The 12,573-nt window shown below is 54.2% G+C and overlaps 6 protein-coding genes across 6 annotated transcripts; 3 read left to right on the top strand and 3 right to left on the bottom strand.

The window, feature by feature from the left end:
• Positions 1 to 464: 464 nt before the first annotated feature.
• On the bottom strand, positions 465 to 912 carry V2A60_004776 (40S ribosomal protein uS14; the record flags this gene model as incomplete). Its single annotated transcript, XM_083256090.1, has 2 exons — positions 465 to 702; positions 851 to 912. The coding sequence occupies 2 exons, from the start codon at positions 910 to 912 to the stop codon at positions 465 to 467; spliced, it is 300 nt and encodes a 99-aa protein (XP_083112216.1).
• A 464-nt stretch (positions 913 to 1,376) lies between these two features.
• Positions 1,377 to 2,549, top strand: V2A60_004775 (thioredoxin-like protein; the record flags this gene model as incomplete). The annotated part of the gene is made up of 2 exons (XM_083256089.1): positions 1,377 to 1,890; positions 1,945 to 2,549. 2 exons carry the CDS (start codon positions 1,377 to 1,379, stop codon positions 2,547 to 2,549), a joined length of 1,119 nt encoding a protein of 372 aa, XP_083112215.1.
• Positions 2,550 to 2,718: 169 nt separating this feature from the next.
• On the bottom strand, positions 2,719 to 3,122 carry V2A60_004774 (heat shock factor binding protein 1-domain-containing protein; the record flags this gene model as incomplete). The annotated part of the gene is made up of 3 exons (XM_083256088.1): positions 2,719 to 2,804; positions 2,861 to 2,963; positions 3,078 to 3,122. The coding sequence occupies 3 exons, from the start codon at positions 3,120 to 3,122 to the stop codon at positions 2,719 to 2,721; spliced, it is 234 nt and encodes a 77-aa protein (XP_083112214.1).
• A 397-nt stretch (positions 3,123 to 3,519) lies between these two features.
• V2A60_004773 (uncharacterized protein) lies at positions 3,520 to 6,066 on the top strand (the record flags this gene model as incomplete). Its single annotated transcript, XM_083256087.1, has 1 exon — positions 3,520 to 6,066. The coding sequence occupies one exon, from the start codon at positions 3,520 to 3,522 to the stop codon at positions 6,064 to 6,066; it is 2,547 nt and encodes an 848-aa protein (XP_083112213.1).
• A 559-nt stretch (positions 6,067 to 6,625) lies between these two features.
• On the bottom strand, positions 6,626 to 8,793 carry V2A60_004772 (uncharacterized protein; the record flags this gene model as incomplete). Its single annotated transcript, XM_083256086.1, has 3 exons — positions 6,626 to 7,815; positions 7,888 to 8,516; positions 8,609 to 8,793. 3 exons carry the CDS (start codon positions 8,791 to 8,793, stop codon positions 6,626 to 6,628), a joined length of 2,004 nt encoding a protein of 667 aa, XP_083112212.1.
• A 1,700-nt stretch (positions 8,794 to 10,493) lies between these two features.
• Positions 10,494 to 11,069, top strand: V2A60_004771 (uncharacterized protein; the record flags this gene model as incomplete). The annotated part of the gene is made up of 1 exon (XM_083256085.1): positions 10,494 to 11,069. One exon carries the CDS (start codon positions 10,494 to 10,496, stop codon positions 11,067 to 11,069), a length of 576 nt encoding a protein of 191 aa, XP_083112211.1.
• Between the last annotated feature and the right edge of the window lie 1,504 nt (positions 11,070 to 12,573).

Here is a 12,573-nt window from a genome sequence, read left to right as displayed (position 1 = left end):
CACTCGTACAGATCGATGTTCATGCCATGTACGCATTCGTCACTGACAGTTTTCACTCTCCTACGCAGCGTGCTCTAGGCAGGTCCTTGGCGAGCGCCTTACATCACAAACGTTGACGCGAAACAGCTGTGTTGGTGTGGTTTCCATTATAAATGGTGTTCGTCTATCCACCGAGGATAATCGTCAGACGCACGAATTCCTCAAAACCAAAGCAAGCCATTAAAACTCCGGTTCCAAGCGGGCAGCCCTTCGAGTGCTAATTTTCCACCTCTGCGACGCCATCACTCAAATGCATCATCCCAGATCCCCGCCCCCATGGCTATTCCTCGCTCTCCTAATCTCTTCCCATGAGGGTGATCGAAAATAGATTCGGCTTGGACTTTTTTTTTTCTAATTTAAAAAAACAAAGAAAGGCGCATTTAGCGGTACTGGAGAGAGTGGAGATATGTCAGCATTCGTCCGTATCAAAGTTGTGCGCATTGCGTCGTGGTTTGCTCTCGGAGCCAGATGTATGAATTGGCCATGAAGTATGATCGAAGAGCAAATTGGTCGAGCCGAATGGTCCGGGCCTTCGGGAGGAATGTAGTTTCGATATGGCGTACCTTGTTGAAGCCAATGTCCTTAGCCTTCTCACGGAAGCACTGACGGCACAGGTTCAGATCGTACTTGCGGATAAGACCGGCGGTGTGCTTGCAGACGCGGCTACAGAAGAAAAGGGACACGAGTGTTAGTATTTCGGTATTTCAGTTTCGTCTTCGCGTTTCGCTCCGACCGTCAAACAGGCTCCCTCTCGGTGGGAGTTTGCCATGCCTGACAGCGCAGATTTCGTGAATTCGGGATTTATTCGTACCAGCTGCGAGAGCCCTTGCCGTAGGTGCGCGGGCGCGAGTTCCAGACGCTTTCGTGAGACATGATTGTGGTTGTGTTGGCGGAAGGCTAGTTTGCTGGTGTGGAAGGAGATTTCGCGAAGATTAAGGTGGGCGTAAATTTTGTGTGAATTTCCCTCGCCCCATTCTGGCAACCGATTGGAGGGTTCCCAACCCCAGCCCACCCGTCAATGCCCACTTCATGTAAATCACGTGATCCTCCCAACGTCTATCATCACGTGCTGATAGACGTTGGAAGACCGGGCTAGAGAACGCTGCCCCTTGGTGGGGAGCCGGCGTCACTGTTGAATCGAGAGCTCCAATTGTCTAACTGGGGCTAACTTCCATACGCCATACGTGTATAGAAGCTTGTTGATCTGTAAGCAGCTCCCTTTGCTTCGCGTCCCCAATTCGCCATTCCGGTTCGATTCAATCACACAATTGGAATTGGAAACATTCTATTATTTCACAGAACTGATATATTTTCCTCCTCAGAATCCTCAATTCATAATGGTCTTGCTCAAGACCGTCATACTCGGAGCTCTGGCTGCCACAGCTGCCGCCAAGTCCGCCGTTATCGACCTCATCCCCAACAACTTTGACGATGTGGTCCTAAAGTCTGGAAAGCCTACTCTCGTCGAGTTCTTTGCCCCCTGGTGTGGTCACTGCAAGACGCTCGCTCCTATCTACGAGGAGCTTGCTGGTGTCTTCGAGCACGCTAAGGACAAGGTGCAGATCGCAAAGGTCGACGCCGACGCCGAGCGTGACCTCGGTAAACGTTTCGGCGTCCAGGGTTTCCCCACGCTCAAGTTCTTCGATGGGAAGAGTGACAAGCCCGAGGAGTACAACTCTGGCCGCGATCTGGAGAGCCTTACGGAGTTCATCACCAAGAAGACAGGAGTCAAGGCCAAGAAGAAGCTCGAACTGCCCTCCGAGGTCGTCGAGCTCCACGACAACACTTTCAAGGAGACTGTCGGCACTGACAAGCACGTACTTGTTGCCTTTACTGCCACGTGGTGCGGACGTGAGTAGCTGTATCACCAGGAACTCGGTCCATATTACTAACTGGAGCTGCCAGACTGCAAGAAGCTTGCCCCCGTTTGGGAGCTCGTCGCCGCCGATTTCGCCAATGACAAGAACGTCGTCATCGCCAAGGTCGATGCCGAGGCCCCCAACAGCAAGGCTGTCGCCGCCGAGTTTGGTGTCAAGTCCTACCCTACCATCAAGTTCTTTGCTGCAGGTGACAAGAAGGGCGTTGACTGCGACGCTGCCCGTACCGAGGCTGGCATTGTCCAGTACATCAACGAAAAGGCTGGCACCCACCGTCTTCCCGGCGGTGAGCTCGACGGCAGTGCTGGCACTATCGCTGCACTCGACGTTCTTGTCAAGAAGCTGACTGGTGGCGCCTCGCTTGCTGAAGTCGCTGCCGAGGTGAAGAAAGAAGCGGGCAAGCTTAAGGAAGCCGCCGAGCTCAAGTATGCCGAGTACTACGTACGTGTTTTCGACAAGCTCAGCCAAAACGAGGGCTGGGTCAAGAAGGAGTCGGCCAGACTCGATAGCATCCTTACCAAGGGTGGACTTGCGCCTTCCAAGCGCGACGAAATCAAGAGCAAGGCCAACATTCTCAAGAAGTTTGTTGAGGATGTCGCTGAGAAGGTCGAGGAAGCCAAGGATGAGCTGTAGAGCAGTGCCTTTTGTTGAATGTTTGACACAATCATAGCTATATTAGAAAAGCAAAGCACGTCGGAATGAATAAATCAAAGCGGAATTCTATTGCCGTTTAATGATCGTAAAGATGATTTGTCCACTACCTTGTCATTACGTGCCACGACCCCCTCGATAAGCCTTCCGTCTATGATTTGGAGGAGGAGTTGTCTTTTGAGTTGTTCTCGCGCAGTTCTGCTTCAAGCTTGTCCAACCTTGATGACATATCATCCACTTGGATCGTCAGTGAATAAAACAACGGCGCGGGGTTTCTCTTCCTAGAGACTTACGCTTGGCAAATATTTCTGAAGATACACCGGCAAACTTGTTCTGGATGGTGTTGAGGAGCTCCTCTACTGCAGCATTGAGCTCTGTGCGCGCATCATCGCCAGGCTATGGAGGCCGTCGAGTCAGTTAGTGAAATGCACGCCGCCAGGATGAAGCTGTCGCAGAACAAAACTGTGGAAGCCGAGGCGTGTGTCACGGCTGTGCAGGAAATCATCTCACGTTATTTTGCACCGGCGTGTTGGAGTCACGGTTGTTTGAAGACATGTCTGTCGCAACTTCTCGAGCAGACATTAACGAGTCGGATTTCGAGCCTATAATGTGGTCTGGAGAGGTAGATGGTTGATGCATTGGCGCGCGCGATGCATGCCACCACAGGTGGGCGGCCCAACAGCGTTGCTCCACTGTTGCTGCTGCTTCCTCACACTAGCGTCATCCGGCGCTCGCTCACGCTGCTCATCCATCCACCTTTACCTTTTCAACTGCAGCCCCCGTCCCATCTGCGGTCGATTTTTCTGCTGGCTGAATGGTCATAAGAGGAGCCTGAATATCATACATCGAAATGACGCCGAAATTAAGCATGCAATAGAATGGCGACGCTGAAACAGACCAAAGAAACTACAGGATAGCCGACTATCAAGTGCAACACCAGCGACGCTATAGGATGCCGCCGCGACAGCAGACTGGGCTGAGCTTTGCTCTGCTTATGCTCATGATATGGCTCCTCATACCCATGGGCGACGTTGTTGGGCAGACAGGCCCCCTACTCTCAGCAATTGCCGCGCGCCGGCTGGCAAGGCACCGCGACGCTCTCGATGTGCTCAATAGCACAGCGTGGGGAGACTTTGCGCCGACTGCGCAAAAGACACCGTCTTTTGTCAATATAACAGGATTCAGAGAAATTGACGGATTTGCCTGGGAAGACTTAGACAGGTTCCGGGACAAGAGCCTGCAGCTGAGCCGGCATGCGGTAGCCTCTGCGCCAGACAAGCCGCCGCTGTGGGATACGGCCGAAGGCGAACCGGTTTGGATGACAGCATCCGGCAGTCTGGAAGGCGAATGGATATATAAACCAGGTAGCGTATCACGAAGCTATCAGAGCTACAACCTCAGCAATAGTGTGCCCGGCATGGACTGGGTCGGCGACCGGGTCGGCTGGGGTCGCAACTTAACAGGCCAGTCGGGACGCATGCACCTGCACATGGAGGGCAACAAGACGACCACTACATACGATCAGCTAGCACGCGACCAAGCGCCTTTATCGGGTGGCTTGATCCGTAACGTCAAGGGCGCGCTGTCGGTGGAGGATACAACTGGGTCGCAGTCGACCTGGGAGATGCGCCTCTGGGGTGTGCACTGGCCGCGGCAAGGCGTCATCCTGATGACGACGACAAGCGAGAAGTTTGAGGGCATCTTTGGCCTACCTCACCTCACGCCCGGCCCAGACTTTTTTCAGTCCAGCAAGGCCCTGCTGACAAAGCGCCTGAACAAGGTGCTCGAGACTAAGGAGAGGAACATCTACACCGACCAGACGGTGCCCTGGAGCTCCGAGATCCAGAGCAACCCGCAGTTCCTCCTCAGCCCCGCACCACAGTGCGAATTTATATTGTACGCTCAGGTGCATCCGCCAGACCGGGACCGCCTGCGCGGAGGCGCCGCCGCCAAGGACAACCTCGACATGGCCCGCCTCATCGGCGCGATCGAGGATGAGCTCGTGTCGCCTCAGGGAGCACCTGTCGGCCACATTCCCAAGCTGCGCATGTCGACGGTTGTCTACTCGCCCGACTGCGCCTTCTTTCTCGAATCCAAAGGCCCGCCAGAGTTTCCCCCGGGCGCGGCAAACCATATTGAGGGCGTCAAGGCCGAGGTGCAGACGCACCGGATCAAAACCTGGCTGTTAATTTTTGCGTGCGTCGTCTTTGGCCAGGTCTTTCTGCTTAAGAACCAGATGAAGGAGACGTTTACACCGTCAACAATGGGTCGCGTGAGCTTTGGCACTGTCAGCGCCATGGTCATGGTCGACGGCATCACCTTTACAGCCTCGGCAACATGGGTCTCGTCGGCTCGAGCCACGTTCCTCCCGACCATGGCACTCATGTTTGCCGCCTTCTTGTCCATGACAATTGGTGGCAGCTTTCTCGCAAAGATTTACGAGGTACAGTTCCCAGAGAACCACCCACGCTCAGAGCCGTCCACGAATACCACGCCGTCTCCCGCGCCTCCCGTGAACCGGCCGTCTGCTTCTCTCCTTCCCGGCCCAGTGACCGCCACGGGTCGCGTCGGCGGCCTCCTGCCTTCCCAACAACCCGTGATTGTACCTCTTGACGGCGACGTCGAAGCTGACGTGAGCGATGGCGCTGCCGCTGTGCCCGGCCGCACCACGCCATCACCACCTACCGCACCGCGGCAAAATTTCCAGGCCATCATAGGGCGCTTCATCCTCGCGAGCCTCGTCATTAGCTTCGTCACGCTGTCATCGTCGACATGGTATCCGTCGGCGCGCGCCACATACCTCGACCTCTGTGCTTTTGCCTACCTCTCCATGTGGGCGCCGCAGATTCACCGCAACGCCGTGCGCAACTGCCGCCGCGCCCTCACCTGGTCCTTTGTCCTGGGCCAGTCCCTGCTGCGCATGACCCCGGTCGCCTACTTTTGGTTAAAAGCCGACAATTTTCTCTTCGCGCAGACAAGCCCTCGCGCCTTTGCCGTTCTCGCCGCGTGGGTCTGGCTGCAGGTTGTGCTCCTTGGCGCTCAGGACGTCCTCGGCCCGCGATTCGCCGTGCCCGCCCGCTGGCTCCCAGAGGCATGGGACTACCACCCTGTCCTGCGCGAGGACAATGTCGAAGCCGGCGGTCTGCCGATTGGCCTGCTCGCGGCGGCGGCCGACGACGAAGTAACGCCCGACGGGTCGCACCCGCGACGGAGCAGCAGCGGTTTCGCCGCCACGCCTGGCGAGAAGGCCAAACAGAGTGGTGGCGGCACGCGCCACGTCATTGACTGCTCCATCTGCCAGGAGATTCTTGAGGTGCCCGTCGTGCGCGTCGGCGGAGACGAGGATGGCACCAACACTGGCAGCGTGGCGAGCGTATTTGCGAGGCGCATGTACATGGTCACGCCGTGCCGACACATCTTTCACACGCCGTGCCTGGAAAGCTGGATGAAATTTCGACTGCAGTGCCCAATATGCAGAGAAGACCTGCCTCCCTTGTGAAAAGAATAGAAAGTAAAAAAAAGAAAGAAAGAAGAAAGGAAGGAAAGAAAGAGAGCCTCGCTAACGATGGCTGTTCATAGCCAGAGACAGGAAGTGTAAAAATAGTACATAAACACATGGATCATGCGGGCAAAACGTCTGGCACGCGGCCTTTATCCTCGGAGACGTGTATAATATTTGCGAATAGAAGCTGTATAAATGCGCTATGATCATGACTGTAAATGTCTCCGCCGTGAAATGATGCTTACGTCGGCAGCTGATCAACTCTGTATTGTAATGTGTCTTAGTGTATTGTGTCATTATATGGAAAGTTTGGTCAGTTCCAATATTAACCAAAAGGGGCACGAGACTGCCTCGAAGGAATCGGTTGCGCGTTGAAAGTCACAAGTTATGATACAAATAGTATAATACTAATATGTGCGACGCTGATGGGACTGACATTGTACTTGTTTCCCACCTGAATCAACCAAAGATACCGCCGACTCGAAAATGGTCAACACGGCAGATGGGAGTAATATAAACAAAAAAAATGGAGACTATGAATCAAAATGCATCCGTGCTACCAAGAAATGCGCGTCTTTTTGAGACGGACATCTAAGCTACCGTTATACACGGCCCGCGTGCCGACGACAATGTCCGCATAGCGAGCGCGGAGGTCAAAATCCGCGGCCTTGAGCATGATGCGACGATCATCAGGAATGGTGCGCTGCACAACACCTTGGTCATCCATATAGCCCGCCGCAGGGTTGCGCGGGTCAAAGGCCGGCGGCACCGCGGCACCGCCGCCTCCGGGGACACCCTGCTCCTCGAGTTGCATGACCCAAGTAGCAATGTTAGATGTGAGCTCGCTGTCCCACATGCCCTCCCGGCGAGCGCTACTCTTGAGCAGCTGGATAGCCTGGCGGCGTAGCCAGGGGTCACGGCACTTGGTAGCCACAACGAACAAGGGCGGGACGATGCCCAGGTCGGCCGAGAAGCTGGGCTTCAAGCGACCGGCGCCGTATTTGCCCGCTTGGAAAGCTCCCCAGGTGCCGTGTGCGTAATGAGGCTGACCTGGCGGCTGTGCGTGGTGTTCGGCGGCAAATCTGCTTTCGTCGGCGCCGACGACTTCCCAACCGAGCTCGACAATCATTTTGAAATGCGGCATGAAAGCATCGAACTGTAATTCGTTGTCGCAGAATAGCATGAGAAAAATAATGTGTGTATTGATCTGGAACATTTTGAGAGCTGCAATACCTGCTCTTTCCAGGTATGGCATGTCTGGGCGGTGGCGTGACATGAGAATAGGCTCAAATGCATCGGCCCAAGCCGTCAAGCGATCTTTCAAACCCATGCCGTATACTTTCCATGCCGCGGGGAGAACATAGCTCGGGTCCGTTTTGGCAGCATGTAGCTGCTCAATAAACATGAGTAGGGCCATGCATAGCTTATCAGAGGCCAGTCGTGCCTCAGCCAATGTCTCAAAGATGCCCTCCCGGGGAGGACTGCCGATAGCCGAGGGCGAGCTTGCATCAGATCCTGGGGAGTCTGGATGGTCTGCTGTAGACCCCAACTTGATGATATAGGGCTGAGGAAAGTGAAAAGCAAGGTCGTACGATTTTGCCTGAATGGCAAGACGACCAAAGAGGGTCACCAATTCATCTGGAGTTGTATTTAGTGCGGTTAGAAGATTGGACGAACGGCGTCCCTGCGACTGCCCAAGGATGCTGAGCCCGGTTTGAATTTGGATAATGGCTTGCTTGTGATCGCCTATGAAAGAATCAAAGCAAGCTAAGAGTATGATGGCAACTAAACGGGTGTTGTGACTACACGCAGTGTCACCTTTGACGGACAGCACGGCGTTGCATGCGTCAGAGTACTGCTTGACGGCAATCTGCCAGTGAGCCATGATAGAATCAGTGTGATGCTTCGTATCGACGCCGTAGGGGGCCTCAAAAGATAACTCCAGAGTTTTGTACAAGGCACCAAGAGCGACGACAGAGTGGCGAATGGCGCTTTCGTTGTGGCATTCTTGCAGCACACGCTGGGTCCAAAAGTTGGAGTTGAAATAGCCGGATAATTGAGAGGCTGTGTGCAAGCGAAACAGTTCAAAGTACATGTTCTCGACCGGCTGAAGCGGCAGTGCCATAGAAGGACGATGAAGCGCAAGAGGTACCGTCGAGGCAGCAAGCGCCTTGTATTGCTCCACCTTCCGCCGGCGGCCAGCACGACGAGGTGGCAAGACTGTTGGTTTTTGAAGCATGCTTATACCCGTGGACTGAGACTGGGCGGCGACACCAGATGGAGGGGCAGGGGCAAGCTGCATCGCGGCCAGAGGCTTTGGTGCAATGCGAATATCCATGACCGGCCGCGCGTGGCGACTGGGAGGGGGGTAGCCCGTGCATGCCTTGCCGCTTCTGACGCATTGGGTACACTCTGGGCGCTTTTCATCACACTTGATTCTTCGCTTCCTGTTGAGTTGAGGTGTCAAGTCAGCATGAAGAACCGACGGAAGCAAGAGATGGCCGAAAGTAAGGTGCGCCATTGTCGGACAGGGACTCACTTGCAATTGGTGCAACCGGTTTTGACTTTGGGATTGCTCCTCCGCCCTCGTTTGGCGGGCAGGCCTGAGTCGGTGGCCGGCGGTGCCGAGGCGGAAGAGCTATCAGGGAGACCGGACGTGCTGGAAGACTGGGGGTCAGCGCCGTGGCTCTGGGAACTTGATGGTTTGACGGGCGGCAGTGACATGTTGGCCGTCTTGCAGGGTAGTTTATGACATTGCAGGCAGGATGGCTGCTGAGAAGACGGAATCTAATAAGTGAGATTTCGGGGAATGGCCCCCTAGATTCCAGGCTGTGGCCTGGGTTTCTGGATTATGACGAATCGCGGTGAGGATGAAGGGACAATGAGGAGAGACGCCACAAAGGAGTGGAGGGGCGGGGAGAAACAAATTATGCCCGTAGAGCTGGGAGGCAATATTCATGTACGGCGGTGGTAAAAGTCGAGATTGACAGATATTCTTGAGGAGTTTATGGGAGTCAGTGTTTGAGGGCGATTGCGGTAGGACGAGCGGGAGTATAAGAGGGCGTAGCTTCCTGTTTGGTGATGAGTGTCGGGAAAGTGGAAGTCGACGATGCAAAAGCGTTGGAGCTGGCGCAGGAGATCGGCGGGCGGATTGAATGGTGGGGGGGAGGTGATGGGATGGGAGGGCGGGCGGGCGGCAAGGAGAGAAGACCAAAGGTTACCTACCTACCTAGCAGCCTAGGTAGGTACCAAGGTACAACGGGAGTAATAGATGACCTACTGATATACGAGCAAGCGAGAAACCCTCATCCGCTGGCCTTGTCAATGTACGTACATTGGACCACACAGCTCGCCTGCGTCTTTGTTTGGCACCATTACACTACTTAATAGAATATATCTTCCAACTGAATTTGTATTCCCACGCCAGTTTACAACCCGCCTGTCTTGCGGTCCCAATCCCGACCTCCCGTCATATATCGTCCGTCACCGATGCACCATTCTGTATTCCGTACCTTGACACGCTGTTCTCACTCTCATCTTGCAGATAGGTCAATTTCAAGCTAGAATTGCCCAATAATAATGCCCAAGTAGCTGGTGTCATCAGAAAACATACGACATTGTGATGGGTAGCCGCAACTTGACCCGCCTAATAAACCGATTCCACTGCTTGTTCACACTAATTACAACAGAACCTCGGCTATGGTGATTTCGAACAATACCGGTTTCGAGAAAACAAAGAAAAGAAAAAGAAAGAAAAAGAAAAAGAAATACGCAAGGAGAACCACATTGCTGGCAATCACCGTACGGCTCGCACTTTATCGGGGCTGGTCAGCCACTAGTTCCTTCTCTGTAATTCGGGTATCGGGAAACTGAGCCACGATATCAACAGACGCCGTCGACGCTCAACTCAACGGCCTCACATATGCAGCGATGCAACAATTTGCATATGCAGCTTCTTGTACAATGCAGGGTCATTTGGTCCCAGCCGAAGCTTTTTGCTCATAGTTTGCCAAGATGCGGTGAGTGTTGGGATACCAGCACTCAGCCCCACAACGGCAGAGCCACCGTTGCCGCCACTGCTGAAATATTGTTCACGACATGCTTTCGCGGAATGCTTGTCGCAACATTGCCATCTTCTGCCACCACCACGTCGCAAGCCAGCAACGAATCGCGATACTCTTTCGTGTAAAGTAGACTCACAAAATCGTCGAGCCGAGCCACCCCCGCGAACCACAAGGTTTCACCCGCTACCGCCTTGACCTCGCCCGTTCAAGCTTTTATCGGACGGATCCAAGGCCCAGGCCGCCCGCAATTCGACAGTGCGCGGGCCGAGCCTCATCCCGTTGGCGAACATACATCACTGCGAAATTTCTTCACATAGATTACCAGAGCCGAGCAAGGCACTTGATCGAGAACCCGACATTATGGCCACAACGACAGCGCAACCTGAGCCGCCGCAGCGTCCACCGCAAAACCCCTTAATCGACAATGTCGCCATCGTCTTCGCCGTTGGCACGCCGCTCATCATGCTGATGCCGCCGCGCAAGATGGACCTGCGCTTCTTCGCCCTCGCTGCCACCTTTTCGCTCTCAACAAACCACCTCTGCAAATCCTACACGGGCGAATCCATCTACTCTCGATTCAACAACCGCGTGTCATCGGCCTTTGACAACGGCCTGCCCGAGGGCGCGCAACGCACCCAGCGCCTGCTCAGGGAGCACAGGGAGCGCGAGGCCGCCGCCAAAGGTCTCCCGCCGCCTGGTCAGGACAAGGCTAGCTCCAACGTCCTCAAAGATATATGGATGGGCGGCGAAAAAGAGGACTGGAAGGAGAAGCGAGCAGAGGAGCACCAGAAGAGCTTCGAAGAGGGCAAAGGCATGAGTGACATTATCATGGAACAAATTGCCGACGTGTTTAGCGGCAACTGGGGGAGTACGGCCAAGAAGAATGAAGAGACGGAGCCGACGAAAGAGGATGACTCAGACAAGGGCAAGAAGTAACACGGAAAGCAAAAAGGAGCAACAACGATGCCATCACACGGCACCCATGATATGCCTGGAAGTGGCAAATGGATAATGTAACACCATGTACAACAAAACCAGGCGATGGCCAGACACGGCAAAAGGCGCAAGTCGCAAATGTTCAATGGAAAATCACCCATTCATGTAAGAAAGTATGTATATATCAACAAAAGCTGATTACGCCCCGATTTGGTGTCTCTGTGCAGCAACATACGCGGCAGGGCTACTTCGTACATTCGGTCTTGGACGCTGTTGATGGGTGAGGCCATACATGGATCGGGAGAACAGTACCTATCCCTGCAAGAATCGGCGATTTCATGTGCGCAGTGGTATACAGCGTGGTTCATAATGGCCAGGAGTTGGCATGTTCGGCAGTGAATGGAGTGTAGGTGGAGGCGGTTGTGGCTTTGACAGTTCGTATGATGGTGACACCCGACGAGGCGCTTGAGCTGCAGAAGCATGCGGCATGTCGAAATACGTAGTAATGCCAAGTGTCTTCAGGCTACCAATAAAGAAGAAGAAGAAAATGCACGAAATGGAGCGTCTTGCTACTTAGGCTGGCGACGGCTACTTGCCGTAAGTTATTGCTGGAGATTCCAAAAATAGCCCCCGAGAGCTGCGCCTCGAAGTGACCAGCCAGCCGGCCCAGCCACTCCCGCCGCAACGGGTGTCTGCACTGTGGCAGTCGCTGGCTGGCTGGTGGCTGGCAACTGGGCCCTGACAGTACTTGCATGCTCCACCAAGAAATGCACTGCCAGCCTTGTACATATGACAGATGAATCTATACCACAAGCACCTAACGACAATTGCCAGACTGTGGCGGCGGTCAACATAAGTAACTACTTACCTACGTACGGAGTACTTAAGTACCTGTAAGCAGGTAAGTATCCAAGTGAGTAAATTGACTACTTACCATGGTTGCGTAGGTACGGGTACAGAGTACTTACTTGTACGGTTGTACCTACACAGCCAGACACCCAGTTGTGGACACGGGCGTTGCGTCAGCCAGGCACATCGGGACCCTCTTTACTCCATAAGTACCAAGTACTTACCTCGCTCTCTCATTGAGGGTGCCTTGGTCACTTGGTACCTCGAGGGGGCTTTGCGTTGCCCATCACAATTACTTAGCACCCTGCTGGAATTGTCGCTGGGGTTTATTACCTCCTCCATCATCGCCTTGCTTTTTTCTTTTCTCTCACGCCTGCATTCTTTTATCCCCTCCCCATTCACTGTCTGTCTATGCGACCCTGATCCCTTGCTGCACACACAGACTCCCCCGCTTCATTGTTTGTCGGCATAAGCAGGCTTCTGAAACGAGTCCACGCCTGCAATTTTACGTCCGATACCTTACTTACTTAGTGAGTACCACCTACCTTGGTTTGGGTACCTTAGGCCACGCGCCTATTCCGCTCCTAGCGCTGGCTTTTCCCACCCTCCCACCACCCGCCCCAGACTAGTGTTGCGTACTAAACTCCCTCTAGCC

Source organism: Cordyceps javanica, chromosome 3 (genome assembly GCF_051103115.1).
Source record: "Cordyceps javanica chromosome 3, complete sequence".
Taxonomy (NCBI): domain Eukaryota; kingdom Fungi; phylum Ascomycota; class Sordariomycetes; order Hypocreales; family Cordycipitaceae; genus Cordyceps; species Cordyceps javanica.
The sequence above is the reverse complement of the archived record's forward strand: the minus strand, read 5'-3'. Positions and strand labels throughout refer to the sequence as shown.